Here is a 15,908-nt window from a genome sequence, read left to right as displayed (position 1 = left end):
CTGTCACCTGTCCAATATCTGATGCCTGACCCCACAATTCCCCTGAGGCAGTGGCCACACTCCTCAAACTTTCCACAGGGCTCAGTCACTTCCTGTTGTTCTGAGAAGCTTTGACCTGAAACTAGCAGGAGGTTAGAGGTCTCCTAGGGCAGTCCCTGCCAACAGACAGAAAGGGGAATGGCAGCCCAGAGAGGATGTGTGACCTGCTGAAGCCTGCTCATCTAGTAGGGGGACAGGCTCATCCTTCCCCCAGGTTGTTATGAGAATTTATCACAAGGGCAGTGTAAGATACCTGGTACATAGCAGGTGCTCAAGAAATGATCAGCCCTCTACCCACCTAAGCTCCTTAAAGGCAAACCCATGATCATCTTTTTGCAAAGAGATATACTCTACATTTTCCCTACATACTCCAGTGCCATGGGATGCACAAAGCAGGTGCTTCATTAAAGACTTAAGTGAGAGGAAATGCTGAGCTCAAGGTATACAAGCAGAAGGTTCAGCATCAGGCTGATGTGGGATTGAATCCCAGCTCCTACACTTACAAGGCAGGTGTTCTAGGGGAAGTGAGTTATCCTCTGATGCCTCAGTTTCCACTTCTGTAACTTGGGGCTAATAATAGCACACATCTCATAGTATGGGTGTAAGGCAGGAAAAAAATAAACTTCAGACCTTTAACACAGCATAGCAAATAGCAAACACTCAACAAGTGTCACAGCCATTGTGGGATGTCCTGGGCCTACACCTGTGCCTGATACTGAGCCCCATTTGCTGACTTAGCTCTGAGGCTGGGTCCTGAGGACATAGCCAGAGTGGAGTGCCAGGCCTAGCCCCAAATTCCAGGGATCAGTAATGAGCACACTTCAGTGGCCAAGGGCAGTTCCAGATTGCTGAGCTGGGGGAATCGGGGGATTTTCATCCTCGTTGAGAAATCTGATAGAGAGATTCCAAGGCCAGGGCTCCCATTTCCCCAAGGGGCCCTTCTGCCCAATACTGGCTGAGTGCCCCATTCATTTGAGATGCCAGGCCTGGGGCCTACGGAGGGCTCACAGACTCAGAGTAGAGAGTCCCTCATTTCAGAGCAGGGACCAGGCCTGACCTTGGGTACCAGCTGGAGCCTGCTCGTGACACCACCTTGCAGGTGCTGTTTAGCAACATCAAGGTTGAGAACTTGAAATTGACTAGGGTGGAATAATTTACACCATGGAAATTGGCAAATCCTACAATTATTGGTTTTGTGAGTCAGTTTATTAACACCACTGAGCACAGGAAGTCGCTGGCTACATGTTTCTCCAGACACTGCTCCTGAATTCAAAACCTGTGAGACTTTTCTCATTTCACCTTCATGCACCCCCAACTGCCTTTGCTGGATCAGTTACTTCTATCAGGAAACACTTTACATTCTTTTTCTTCCCATTTACTTGTTTATGTCCTCCTGGTACAGTTGAATAAAGATGAGGGATTTGGTGCAATAAAGTATAGTTATCAATGTAACATCAATGCCATGGGATACTATATGGCTGTTAAAAAGGTTGTTCTTGGAGAGGCAAGGTGGCTCACTCCTGTAAATCCTAGCACTCTGGAGACCAAGGCAAGAGGATTGCTTGAGTTCCGGAGTTCTAGACCAGCCTGAAGAAGAGCATGACCCCATCTCTACTAAGAATAGAAAAATTAGCCAAGCATTGTGGCAGGTGCCTGTAGTCCCAACTATGGGGGAGGCTGAGGCAGGAGGATCACTTGGGCCAAGGAGTCTGAGGTTGTTGTGAGCTAGGTTTACGCCATAGTGGGCTCTAGCCTGGGTGATAGACTCTGACTCAAAAAAAAAAAAAGAGAGAGAAAAGAAGAAAAAAGAAAAAGCTTGTTCTCAAAGAAGATTAATGACAAGACACATATTTGTTTTTTAATTAAAACAGAGTCTCATTTTGTCACCCTCTATAGAGTGCCATGGTGTCATAGCTCACAGAAACCTCAAACTCTTGGGCTCACGTGATTCTCTTGCCTCAGCCTCCCTAGTAGCCCAGACTACAATGCTCGGCTATTTTTTTTTTTTGGTTAGCAGGCCCAGGCTGGTTTCAAACCCATCAGCCTTGGTGCGTGTGTCTGACATCCTAACCATTGAGCTACGGGCACCCAGCCATGACAGGAAAATATTAAGCAATATAAGTGGTAGTAGGGGGAAAACCATACATACAACACACACAGTATGATCCTATTGCCGTAAAGTACGTATGTGTGTATATATATATATATATTTTTTTTTTTTTTAAACAAATGTGGGTCAATCCTGGTGGCTCACATCTATAATCCCAGCACTTTGAGAGGCTGAGGAGGGGGGACTGCTTGAGGCCAGGAGTTTAACACCAGCCTGGCACCATAGGGAGACCCAGTCTCCACAAGAAACAGAAAAATTAGCTGGGCATGGTGGTGGTGCCTATCATCCCAGCTACTGAGGAGGCTGAGCTAGGAGGATCACTTAAGCCCAGGAAGAAGTTCCAGGCTGCAGTGAGCTGTGGTCAGGCCACTATATTCCAGCCTGGGTGACAGAGTGAGACTGTCTCTTAAAAAATAAAAATAATAATATCTACTCAGAGAGTAGAAAGTGATGTGAAGATGATAAATCAGGAAGGGGGCACAGCTGGGGCTGGAAGGCTTTCTTATATGCATGTAACGGCTTGTGCTGCTTTTATGATCAGAACATAATTCGTGCTGCCTCCACTTTCTAAAAGCACCACTGCCCCGCATTCGTAGTTCTGCATGCAGCCTCCAGAAGCCCTCACAGAGCAGTAGCGAGGCAGCGGCCTGCCCCCCCACCCCCACCCCCAGCCTCCATGCCCCATTGGCACCACTCTGTGACCTTGGTTTCATGTTCCCTTGTTTTGTGGTGATTTACATACTCATCTTATCTCCTAAATGTCAGGGACAATGTCTGATTCATGCCGCACCTCCCACACTGCTTGGCGCAAAAGACTCAAAACAACACACTTGCGGGGTTAAATAGAATTCACTTCCCTTTGAGGGCTGGAATCTGGCCTCCCTCGTTGTGATAATAGTCTTGTTAGTTCTTACCTCTTCTCTCCCCACTGTGCCCAGGATGGTGGCTCATTCAGGGGTAATTTACCACCTGCCCAATACACCACCACCTCCAAACCAGGAGGCAGACCTGTCCGTCTCCAAACCTGTGTCCTCTCCCAACAAGTGGTACCATCTGAGGCCAAGATCAGGGCGAGGCAGACCAGGGCCCTGGCCCAGGTTGAGGGTGAGGCATGTGTTCTTTGTCAGGGGAACACAAAGCCCCGTTTGTGATTGCCGGGCACGATTCTGGGCAGGGAGCCACGTGGGACAGGAGGCAGCGGTGGGAGGAGTGGGCAGGATTTCCAAAACCCCCTCCTGCAGGCTGGCTGCCGAGGAAGCCGAGCCCAGTAAGTCCTCTCCTTCCAGGGCCTGAAAACAAGGTGTCTGTCTCTCAGCTGACACCTCGCACTTCCTCCTTCCTCAGTCCTGCTCTCTGAAGCGCACCCCACACCTTTCCTTGGAATGGAGAAGTGGGAAGGGGGAGGCCACGGAAGTGAAGCATGAGATGGGGGGGCGGGGAATGTTTCCAGAGCTTATTGGTTTGTGACCAAAGAAGGGCAAGGTCAACTGAGAAGCCGTGTCCTGCTGTCATTCAGCATGCCTCCCTCCAGGAGGTAGGGACAGAGAGAGAAAGGAGGCTGAACTACTGGGAAACTGAGGCTCCTGCCTTGCAGCATTTTAGGGGAGCCCCAGGAAGACTTGGGAGCAGCACCCCACTTTAACAGAGGGGGGTGGATTGGTTGGCTCCTGAGCTGAAGCCTTGGCCCCAGCCTTCTGAAGACAAGTGTTTGTGTGGGAAGTTTCTCCTCCTTCCAGCCATGAGCAGTTCCTGAGCGGGGATTGGTTGAGCCATCTCCACATAAACAAGTCACCTGTCCTCAGAGGAGATGTTTAACTCCCCTGGGCCTTAGCTTCCTGTCTATCACTTTGTAGCAAAGATCTGGCCCCTCCTTGGCCCTGTCCAGCCCTGACTTACCCAACATCCTTGAATTCTGCACGCCAGCCTACCACCTGACCAACCACCGTTCTCTTCCAGGAGGTCTCTGGGTCTTTGTGCATCACTTCCTTAAGACTTCCCTGACCTACCTCCTTCCTCTCCAGACCTTTCCTCCTAACCCTCTTCTCATATTTGCATGGTTATTTCATTCTTTTGACCTCTCCATTGGCCTCTGCGAGGGTGAGTTTTGTCTCGTCCACCATTTTATCCTTGAATCTAGCACAGGGTCTGGCATATAGTAGATGCTCAGTAAATGTTTGTAAAAACCACTTATAAAATAATAGAAATTAAAGGGAGGGGTTGATGAATGCCAGCTTCAAATGATGGCATCTTCTAGGGGTGGAAAGAAAGGAATGGGCCTGAGGAGGGAAAGATCCAAGAAGGGCTCAGCTGCATCTGGAGTGTCATGGTTAAGAGGCTGGACTGGATGGACTCCACTCCAGATCGCCTGGCTTCACATCCCACCTTTTAGCTGATACCAACACACAATCCATACAGGGAAAATACAGAAAATTAAACATCGTCAAAACTAAAAACTTTGTGTTGCAAAAGACTGTCTGCAGAGGATGAAAAGATAAGCCATAGACTGGGAGAAAACATTTGACAGAGAACCACCTAGACTATTTAGATGTATATATAGAATATATAAAGAATTCTCAAAACTCAACAGTTGAAATCAACCCAGTTAGAACACAGGCAACAGGCATTTTACTGAACAGAACAGATATTTCACTGAAGGGTTTATACAGATGGTAAATAAGTGCATGAAAAGATGTTCAGCATCTTTAGCCGTTAGAGAAATGCAAGGTAAAACCACAACGTGGTATCACTACACACCTATCAGAATGACAAAAATAATGGTCATAGCAAGGATGCAGAGAAACTGGATCATTTATATGTTGCTGGTGAGAATGTAAGATGTCAGAGCTCCTCTGCAAAGGAATATGACAGTTTCTTTAAAAACTAAACAAGTGCTTACCATATAACCTAAGAATTGCACTCTTGGCCAAGCACAGTGGCTCATACCTGCATTCCTAGAACCCTGGGAGGACAAGGAGAGAAGACTGCTTGAGCTGAGGAGTTTGAGACCAGCACTAGCAGACTGCCAGGATTAAAAGCATGAGCTATTTCCCCAGGCTTGAATCACTTTTTTTTTTTTTTGAGTCTCACTCTGTCACCCTGGGTAGAATGCTATGGCGTCTAGCTCACAGCAACTTCAAACTCTTGGGCTCAAGAGAGCCTCTTGCCTTGGTCTCCTGTAGTAGCTGGGACTACAGGTGCCTGCCATGATGCCCAGCTGTTTTTCTATTTTTAGTAGAGATGGGTCTCGCTCTTGCTCAGCTGGTATCAAACTCCTAAACTCAGGCAATCCACCAGCCTTGGCCTCCCAGAGTGCTAGGATTATAGGCATGAGCCACCATGCCCAGCAGGACTTGACTTTTTTTTTAAACCAACAATACCAACTATTGTTGAGAATATGGAGCCACCAGACCTCTCACACATTGCTAGTGTGAACATAAAAATGATATACCCCACTTTGAAAAACATTTGCCATTTTTTACACAGTTACACACTTGCCATAAGTCCCAGCAATCCTATGTCCAGCAAGACATATTTACACAAGTGAAATGAAAACTTAAGGCCAGGTGTGGTGACACACGCCTTTAACCACAGTGTTTTGGGGGCCCAGGCAAAAAGATCGTTTGAGTGCAGGAGTTCAAGGTTGCAGTGAGCTATGATCGAACCACTGCTTGGGTGACAGAGCTGAACCTCATCTCAAAAAAGAAGAGAGGATAGGAGCCAAGGGGTGGGGGGGAAGAGAGTTAGAAAGGAAGGAAGGAAAGGGAGGAGGAAGGAAGAGAGAGAACTTAAGTTCGCATTAAAACCTGTACATGGGCTCGGCGCCTGTAGCTCAGTGGTTAGGGCACCAGGCACATACACGGGGGTTAGTGGGTTTGAATCTGGCCAGAACTGCTAACCAACAATGACAATTACAACAACAATTAAAAAAAAAAAAGCCAGGTTGTGGCGGGCACCTGTAGTCCCAGCTACTTGGGAGGCTGAGACAAGAGTTTGAGATTGCTGTCAGCTGTGATGCCACTGCATTCTACCAAGGTCAACATAGTGAGACTCTGTCTCAAAACAAAAACAAAACAAACAAAAAAAACCTGTGCATGAATACAGCTTATATTTGCAACTGCCCAGAACCAGAAGCAACCCAACTGTCTTTCATCTGGGGAATAAGGAAACAAAGTGTAATATACAAAATATAAGTGGTACCCGACAGTGAGTTGATACACATCAACATGAGCAAGCCTCAAACAAATACTGCTAAGTGAAAGAAGACACTCAAAAAGGGCGGCACCTGTGGCTCAGTGGGCAGGGCACTGGCCCCATATACCAAGGGTGGTGGGTTCAAAACCGGCCCAGCCAAACTGCAACAAAAAAAATAGCTGGGCGTTGTGGCAGGCGCCTGTAGTCTCAGCTACTCAGGAGGCTACTCAGGAGGCTGAGGCAAGAGAATCACCGAAGCCCAGGAGTTGGAGGTTGCCGTGAGCTGTGTGATGCCATGGCACTCTACCAAGGGCGATAAAGTGAGACTCTGTCTCTACCAAAAAAAAAAAAAAAAAGAAGAAGAAGAAGAAGAAGGCACTCAAAAGACTGTGAAGTGGACTTGGCACCTGTAGCTCAGAGGGTAGGGTGCCAGCCACATACACCGGAGCTGGCAGGTTTGAACCCAGCCCGGGCCTGCCAAACAACAATGACAACTGCAACCAAAAAATAGCTGGGTGTTGTGGTGGGGACCTGTAGTCCCAGCTACTTGGGAGGCTGAGGCAAGAGAACCACTTAAGCCCAAGAGTGTCAGGTTGCTGTGAGCTGTGACATCACAGCACTCTACCCAGGGGGACATAGTGAGACTCTGTCTCAAAAAAATAAAGACTATGAAGTATATACTATAATTTCATTGATGATATTCTGCAAAAGGTAAAGGTCTGAGAGAACAGGTCAGCCATTGTCTGGGGCTGGGTTGGAGACAAAGCTTGATTACAACAAGGACATGTTTCTGTATCTTGATAGTGGTGGTGGTTACACGATTTTACACATTTACCAAAACCTATAAGTGTGAATGTGAAAAAAGTGAATTTTACTAAGTATAAGTTGTACCTCCATTTTTTAAAAAATTAAGAAAAACTGAGGCCAAGTGCAGTGGTTCATGCCTATAATCTTAGTAGTTTGGGAGGTTGAGGTGGAAAGACCACTTGAGGCCAGTAGTTCAAGACCAGGCTGGGTAACACAAAGAGACCTCCATCTCCACCAGGCATGGTGGTGGGCGCCTATATACATCCCAGCTACTTGGAAGACAGAAGCAGGAGGTTTGCTTGAGCCCCACAATTCAAGGAGGCAGTGAGGTATGATGGTGCCACTGCACTCCAGCCTTCTGTCTCTAAAAAGATTTCAATTTTTACAAAAATAGAAAAAATGAGAGAATATATATCTGATTGTAATTTCACATCAATTTATGCAGAAAGTCAATATGTACAATTTAATGCAAAATGCTCAAAAACAAAATGTACATTATTTTAGTTCTATTTTTAAAAATATGTTCTAGCAAAAAATCCTTAGGAGTTGTTTTAAGCAACGTAGACATTACAAGTGACTACAGACTTTTATTGTAGCATTACTTTACAATAAGAAAACACATTCCTTTGAACAGAAAAATTAATTACTTTTTTTTCTCTTTGAGACAGAGTCTCAAATTATCGCTCTGGGTAGAGTGCCATGGTGACATAGCTCACAGCAACCTCCAGCTCGGGCTCAAGCGATCCTCTTGCCTCAGTTTTTCTATTTTTTAGTAGAGATGAGGTCTTGCTTCTATTCAGGCTGGTTTCAAACTCGTGAGTTTCAAGCAATCCATCTGGCTCGGCGCCTGTGGCTCAAGTAGCTAAGGCGCCAGCCACATACACCTAAGGTGGCGGGTTTGAATTCAGCCCTGGCCTGCCAAACAACAATGATGGCTGCAACCAAAAAATAGCCAGGCATTGTGGCAGTGCCTATGGTCTCAGCTACTTGGGAGGCGGAGGCAGGAGACTCACTTGAGCCCAGGAGTTGGAAGTTACTGTGAGCTGTGATGCTACAGCACTCTACCCAGGGGGACAGCTTGAGGCTCTGTCTCAAAATAAATAAATAAAGCAATCCATCTGCCTCGGCCTCCCAGAATGCTAGGATTACAGGTGTGAGCTACCGCACCCAGCCAAAAATTAACTACTTAAAATGGAAAATAAAATGATCTGAAGCAAAGACTAAGATACTAGTTTTTATAACTTCCAGTTGGAGTCCCCACTGATAAACTCTTTTTTTTTTCTTTTTGAGAACCAGATTTTGCTCTGTTGTCCAGGCTGGATTTGAACTCCTAGGTTCAAGTGATTATTCTCTCTCCTGCCTTGGCTTCCTGAGCAGCTGGGATTACAGGTATGCACCACTATGCCTGGTATCCATAGGCACTTTTTATATTACTCTGGGTATTTTTCCCTAGTACCACCACCCACAGGGCTGTTTTAGGGATTAAATAAGGCTTGGCACCAGTAGCTTGGTGGTTGGGGTGCCGATCACATACACCGGGGCTGACAGGTTTGAACCCAGCCCGGGCCTGCTAAACAACAATGACAACTACAACAACAACAAAAAAATATAGCCAGGCATTGTTGTGGGCGCCTGTAGTCCCAGCTACTTGGGAGGCTGAGGCAAGAGAATCGCTTAAGCCTAAGAGTTTGAGGTTGCTGTGAGCGGGATGCCATAGCACTCTACTGAGAGCAACATAGTGAGACTCTGTCTCAAAAAAAAAAAAAGGTTGATAAGGGAAAAAAAGGATTAAATAAGATACTATATGTAAAGTGCTTAGCATGGCATTTGACCCACAGTAATTGCTCAAACTATGTCAGCTGCTCCCCTACTCCCATCCCTCAGGTCCAGACTCTCAGTCCTTCCCAAGCTGGTCTCCCTGAGGTGGTAGTCATGGTCTGTTTCTCTCCCTAACCAGGCTGGTGAGACATGGTAGCCCCATCACCAGTACAAGGAGTGGAGCCTCAAAGAGATGGGACATAGTAGGCCCTCAACACTTTTTGCTGGAGTGAATGACTCTGCCCAGTGCTTGTCAAATAAGGGCTGCCAAATAATTATTCTTTTCAGTGTTTGGCTAAGCATACAGCCATATCATGGGTTGGCTAGATGAGGGACACCAAGAGAGGCAAATTCTTGGTTGAGGGACCTATGTCCTTTCCACTACATCCCAATTTAGAGTTAAAGGCTTCCCTGAGAGAGGCACAGGCTGCTCCCTTCCTCTCCCTTGGAGGCAGGGATGGATTCCTCAGGCTGCAGCCAGGCAATGGAATGTTGTGTCGTTTGTTGCCCAGGCAACCAGGGCCTGCTTGGTGGTTGCCTTCTGCGAGTACTGAACACGCTTCCATACCACCCTTCATCAGAATCCCCAGGGCCTCCTAGGCTTGTGCAAAACTCTAGAAACTGCTGGAGAATGGCGGTGCCCTGGGAGGAATATTTCCGACTGGCCTTGCGAGAGAAACTACCTACGTGAGTGAGACGTGACATAGCGGCAGGGAGGGCTGGAAGGAGAGTGGGAATGGTGGGATGGCCCACCCCTCTTCCCTCACTCCCTGGGTTCCCACTTCTCTGGGCAGTCCATCGTGGGGGATTATTGCTCCCACTTCACAGAGGAAGAAACTGAGTCTATGAATGAAATGGTGACTTCCCCAGGGGCTCAGGGATCATTAACCTGCTCCAATCCCCACCCCCAACTGACATCCAGCTGAGACTAAATTGTTGAAACTCTGGTGGGAATGGATTATTCTGGGAAATCTTGCCCTTGCACCCCCCTCCCCGCCCCAAACTGCCTTTTTTTTTTTTTTGAGACAGAGTCTCACTATGTCACCCTCAGTAGAGTGCATGGCGTCACCACTCACAGCAACCTCAAACTCTTGGGCTCAAGCGATTCTCTTGCCTCAGCCTCCCAAGTAGCTGGGACTACAGGCGCCCACCACAATGCCCAGCTAATTTGTTGTTGTTGCAATTGTCGTTGCAACCCGGGCTGGGTTCCAACCTGCCACCTTTGGTGTATATGGCTGGCGTCATAACCACTGTGCTATGGGCACTGAGCCTGAATTTTTTTTTTTAAGACAGAGTCTCACTTTGTCCCTGTGGTGTCATAGCTCACAGCAACCTCAAATTCCTGGGCTCAAGCAATTATCTTACCTCAGCCTCCCAAGTACCTGGAACTATAGGCACCTGCCACAACTCCTCACTATCTGGTATTCTTAGAGATGGGGGTCTCGCTCTAGCTCAGGCTGGTCTCAACTTATGAGCTCAGGCAATCCACCTGCCTCCACTTCCCAGAATGCTGGGATTACAGGTGTGAACCACCGTGCCCAGCCTCCCAAACTACATTTTAAGGACAAGCAGAGGCAGTGCGCTCTGTGCCTGCTTTGTGTCTCAGCTTGGCTGCAGCAGGGAGCTGGCCTCCCCCTCCGCTCCCTCCCAGGCTGTGGGGTCCCCTTTAACTCCTTTCTCACCTTACCCCCTTACCACCCTCCCAGGGCTCCAACTTCACTCAGAGTGAAGGCCAAAGTCCTCCCTGCCCATGGGAGGGGTCTGTCCCCCTGCACCTCTCTGCCCTTTACCTGCACCTCTTCTCTATGTCCCCCTTCTCTAGCCACACTGGCCTTCTTCAGCACATTGAGGTTCTTCACTGGGGACCTTGGCATTGCTGTAGTCCACTCTGTTCCCTGGTGATACCCATGTGGCTGGTGCCCCCCTCTCTTCCAGGTCTCTGCTCAAATGCACTTCTTCAGAGACACTTTCTGTCTCCCTGTTAAAAGATTCCTTTAGTCTGCTTAATTTTTCATCTTGGAGCCTGCCATGTCTTAGTATTAGTATTAGTTATTAGCTTGATATGCTGTGGCCTCTTGGCAAATGCCAGCATTCCAGGGGCAAGGATTTTTGTCCCATTCATAGCTGTGCCTCCAGTACAGCACCCTGCTCAGAGTGGTGCTGAGGATGATTTATTGAATGAGCAAAGAATTCTGCACTCAGCAGGTGGCTAATGTGGGCACTTTAGGCCTACGGGGAGTTCTGGGGACATGACTCTGGCTTCCTTCACTGTCACCTCCTCCTTGTGTCTCTTCAGGAAGACACCAGAGCAGAATGTAGATCACTTCCCACCAGTGCTGTGTCTCCTGGAGAAGAGGCAAGAGCTAGCAGACGCAGACCAAGGCCTGCAGGCCCAGAGGGAGGTGAGCCCTGGCCGCAGACTTTTCTTCGGGGTCCCAGCAGACAAACAATGGTGGTGAGCAGAAGGATGGGAAGTGATGGAGTCCACTTACTAGTGACCAAATGCGAGACAAGTCATTTCACCATTGAGAGGGAGCCTTGATTTCCTCATCTGTCAAATGGGTAACAGGTGAGACCAGTTGTGGATGTAAATAAATTAGGGTACATTGAGGAGCACTTACTATGTGCTGGGAATTGCATTGAGACCAGCAGAGCTCACTAAGGTCCCTGTCATATGGGGCACAGGAAAACAGACAAGTGCCCACGTAGTGGCTTCCATGGAGGAGAAGCCCTGGGCAGGGACTATAGGAGCCCAGAGGAAGCTCCTATATCCACATGGGGGTGGTGAAGGAGGGCTTCCTGGAGGCAGTGATGTCTTGGGGGCTGCTGGATGGCAAATTGGCTTATCCAGCAACGAAAATGGGATAAAGAGGCGAAAACAAGCAGATGTAAATACATGCAAAGTCTAGAAGGCAAGGACAAACCAGGTAGTCAAGTTGCTGGAAGACAGGGCAGGAGGAGAGAGGAAGATGAGGCAGGAAGAAAGGACAGGGACTGGCGGCGGATTCAAACCCAGCTCCAGCCAAAAACTGCAAAAAAAAAAAAAGAAAGAAAGAAAGAAAGAAAGGACAGGGACAATGGCCTTCAGTACCTACAGGAGGGCTTCTGGGCTTCACCCCTGGGCTATGTGAGCCATGAACCGTTTGAGCAAGGGAGCAGCCCCAGATCCAGCACAATAGACGTGAGGTCTTGAATCCCCAAACACAGACATCCCACTTGTCATTCCCAGGTGTTCCACACCAAGATGGCAGCCCTGAAACAGCGCTGGGAACAGCTGGAGCAGAAGGAGCGGGAACTAAAAGAGTCCTTTGTTCGTTTTGACAAGTTCTTTCAGGTAAGTGGAGACTGCTGGGGAACCAGGGAAGGCCGGTCGCCAGCTCACGCTCCTATAGGGGCCAGACGGGTCACATAAATAAAAGAAGTAGAAGAAAGGGTGGTGGGAAGTAAACTTGCCTGCCTGAAGTATTTGAGTTTTAAAAGGGAGGGGAGGAGTAAGGGGCCAAAATCTGAGATTCTGGCTGAATTTGGCCTGCAGGCCGTCTGTCAGCCTCCCGTGGCTCTGCGTCTGACTGTTAGAACATGAGGGTGGGAGGTGGCGAGTTCCGCCAGGTCATTAGCCCTGCATATCGTCCCCTCCTGGTCCTCACTCTGCAGGACGCGGAGGCCCGGCGCAGCCGCGCGCTGCAGAGGGCGGCGGAGGAGCGGCACCGGGCCGGCCGCCAGGAGGCGGAGGCTCTGCGGTTGCGGGCCCAGCTCGAGGAGCTGCGCCGGGAGCGCGCGCGGCTGCAACGCCAGCTGCAGCGCCTGGAGCCCTGCGCGCGCCTGCTGGAGCAAGCCCTGGCGCAGCTGCCCGAAGTGAGTCCCGAGCCGGAGGAAGCTGGGCCTGGGCGCCACCATGCGGCGCTAGACCGCCTCAGGGACCGCTTGGGATGGGGACCCTACCTGAGCGCTGACTGTGTATGCCAGGAACCATCACTTACTAAGTACTCCCTATATGCCACTCTTTCTTCTTGAATAACTCCCACCCTCTACAATGCAGAGAAATGAAACCTGTTATGGTCAATCCCATTTGACAGATGGGGAAACTTGGAAAATTCAGAAAGCTAACTCTTACTCAAGGTTATGCGCTTAGGCTAGTGTGTTTGGGGGACGAGGGATCCAGACTAAAGGGACCACGGGTAGAAGGGTTGGGGGACGAGAAGGGGGCAGAATCCATAAGGAGAGGAGGCCAGTCCAGCGATTGGAAGGACTTGATTCGAAGAGAAAAGAAGAGTGGAGTCAGAAACTGGCTCACTTTCACACAGAGGCTTTCATTATCCCTTATCAGTAGGGTCTATTGTGGGAGGGGGTTCCCGGAGAGAGTCTTCCCTTCTACAGAGGGACAAATTTGTGCACTCAAGGCAAATCCAAGTTACTCCTTTAATTGGTCACCAGACGGGGCCAAAGTAAAAGTTACTATTCTATTGTTTTCCGGGAACAATGGCCTTGAAAGATTCGGCGGGTTGGGGAGGAGGTTTGCTGTGATCATACAGTTTAGTTCCCGGCCTGTTTTTTCTCACCAGCTGTTTCCCAAAATGGCTGCACTCTTGTCAGGGTCATGAGGATTCCTTTCCCACACAGACAATAAATCCTGCTGAATGATCACTGCATTAATAGAAATCACAGGCAGTGAAGCTAGGCTAGGCTTGGTGGTGGTGGGGTGGGGAGAGGTGAGCATAGAGTTCAATCCAGGCCCCGTGACCCCCTGTGGTTCCTACTTCTGGGGCTGCTGAAGCCCCATTTTACAGTTGGGCAAACTGAGTATGTGCTGGAGGCGCGTTGGCAGGCCACGTGGGGTGGGAAAATGAGGGACTGCAGGTACACGTGCGCCCTCCTCCCGGCTCCCACCCTAGTTCCAGGAGGTCCCTGAGCTGGTGGCGCGCTTCGACACCCTGGCGGACACCCGGGCGGCGCTGAGGATAGCAGAGCGCAAGCAGGTGGCGGAGGTGGAAGCGGCGCGGACTCAGCTGCAGCGGTTGAGGGACGCCCGGCAGGACGAGCTGCTTGCTCTGGGTCAGCAGCGAGCGCAGCTGCAGGAGCGCCTGGAGGCAGCGCAGGAGCTCAAGCTGCAGTGGGTGAGGCTGGAGGGCGCCCCAGACCTCAGACTCCCACTGCCAGGTGGGGAGGAGTGCCCGGGGATACAGAGAACAGACAGAGCAACGCTTAGTCCAAAGGGCTGGGTGCGCTAATGAGGGGGTTTCAGGCATCTGAGAGCGCTTTGGGAAACAGGTGGCTGTCCTATTAGCCGGACACAGCTTGTGCATGCCTCTCCTCGAGAAAGCCTAACTGCTCCAGACTGGCAGACGTGGGTGGGAAGCGGCTTCAGCCTGCTTCCGGCCAGCTCCGGCTTTAATCGGTAGTGGAGTGGGTTTTCTCCAGGAATCCAAGTGGATTCAGATCCAGAACACAGCGGCTGAGAAGACCCTGCTCCTGGGTCGAGCTAGCATGTCAGTGCTCCACCTGTTCCAGTTAGTGAGCCAGCATCAGAAGCAGACACCCACCCTGGACATTTACGACACTGAGGGGCAGCTGGAGCAGGTGAGCCGCCCCCCTCCTTATGACTTTCAGCCCCCAAACCCTTCCTCCTTCAGCAATATGGTGCTTAAAATCCCACCATTAGCTGACACCTTCTCTGGGTTAAGCACAGGACCTTTATGATTAGTGTCACCACCTGGGAGTCCACTTGTAACCACCTGACTGTTTTAGATGCTGCCACCTGCATATCATTCAAACATCAATTATTTTCTTTTTCTTTTAATTGGGTCGTATTCATTGGTTTGTGACTTAGTCTCATCTTTTCCATGGGTGGCCCTCCTTAGTTTTATTTAACATATTTATTAGTATGGACTTACTGAATGCCACAGGATCTGATGCCAAGAACTAGAATGCCAAAAACAAAGTCTCAGCGGAGGGGTCCCATTCATCTGGCTGTGCTGGTGATATGCCAGAAGACATAGCCCTCTCTGGGTTGCAGGGTGCTCTCTTGAGCCGGAAGGCCAATGTTTATGCCAAGAGTCCCTCCTTTCTCCCAGGATCAACCAGCACAAACAAGTGGCAAGATATATAAGCAACTAGGAGGTTACATTAATCCCTGCTCCCTGCAGAGACAGCCCTCAGCTTCCTTCAGGAAGGTGAGAGTAGGCCCAGTGGCTCAACTTGTAATCTTAGTACTCTAGAGGCTGAGGCAGGAAGATTGCTTGAGTTCTGGAATTAGAGACCAGCCTGAGCAAGAGCGAGACCCCCATCTCTACTAAAAATAGAAAAACTAAATGGGCATGGTGGTATGCGCCTATCTCTACTAAAAATAGAAAACAAGATGGGCATGGTGGTGTGCACCTATCATCCCAGCTACGCAAGAGGCTGAGGCAGGATTGCTTGAGCCCAAGAGTTTGAGGTTGCTGTGAGCTATCGTGATGCCATTACATACTAGCCCAGGGAACAGACTGTCTCAAAACAAACAACAACAACAAAAAAAAAAAAAAATTGAGGGGGAAGGGAGGTCACTTTGTTGCCCTTGGTAAGAGTGCCCTGGCGTCATACAGCAACCTCCCTCAAACTCTTGGGCTCAAGGATTCTCTTGCCTCAGCCTCCCAAGTAGCTGGGTCTACCCTGGGAACCATCACCATTGTTGTGCCTTTGAAGGGGGTCTCCAGCCCTCATCCAGACTCACAGACTCCCCACATGGTGAAGGTTTGGGGCTGGGATGTGACTTGGCTGTGGGGTTCCCCTAGGTGAAGATGTTCATCCAGGACCTCTCTGCCATGCTGGCCAGCCTGGGTCAGGCCAAGCCTGTGGCCCCAGCCTCCTAACTGTGATCCAGGTAAACAATGGAGGAGAGGAGGTCCCAGATTTCTTACAGGGTGGGGGCTGAGTGGCTCTTCCTGAATCTGTTTCTGCATCAGAA

The 15,908-nt window shown here is 49.5% G+C and overlaps 1 protein-coding gene across 1 annotated transcript; it reads left to right on the top strand.

Annotated features, from left to right (window-relative positions):
- Window positions 1-9,596: 9,596 nt before the first annotated feature.
- CFAP73 (cilia and flagella associated protein 73) lies at window positions 9,597-15,813 on the top strand. Its single transcript, XM_003789962.3, has 7 exons — window positions 9,597-9,652; window positions 11,262-11,367; window positions 12,195-12,299; window positions 12,620-12,820; window positions 13,858-14,079; window positions 14,384-14,542; window positions 15,736-15,813. The coding sequence occupies exons 1-7, from the start codon at window positions 9,597-9,599 to the stop codon at window positions 15,811-15,813; spliced, it is 927 nt and encodes a 308-aa protein (XP_003790010.1).
- Window positions 15,814-15,908: the final 95 nt, after the last annotated feature.

This window comes from Otolemur garnettii, unplaced genomic scaffold (genome assembly GCF_000181295.1).
Source record: "Otolemur garnettii isolate 467f Iridium unplaced genomic scaffold, OtoGar3 scaffold00038, whole genome shotgun sequence".
In the NCBI taxonomy this organism is placed as follows: Eukaryota; Metazoa; Chordata; class Mammalia; order Primates; family Galagidae; genus Otolemur; species Otolemur garnettii.
The sequence above is the reverse complement of the archived record's forward strand: the minus strand, read 5'-3'. Positions and strand labels throughout refer to the sequence as shown.

Excerpts from the sequence above, each read along its gene's own strand:
- CFAP73 (XM_003789962.3), top strand. The coding sequence starts at position 9,597 with ATGGCGGTGCCCTGGGAGGAATATTTCCGACTGGCCTTGCGAGAGAAA. Across the intron at positions 9,653-11,261 it reads TTGCGAGAGAAACTACCTAC|GAAGACACCAGAGCAGAATG; the intron begins GTGAGTGAGACG and ends GTGTCTCTTCAG. Across the intron at positions 14,543-15,735 it reads CTGAGGGGCAGCTGGAGCAG|GTGAAGATGTTCATCCAGGA; the intron begins GTGAGCCGCCCC and ends GGGTTCCCCTAG.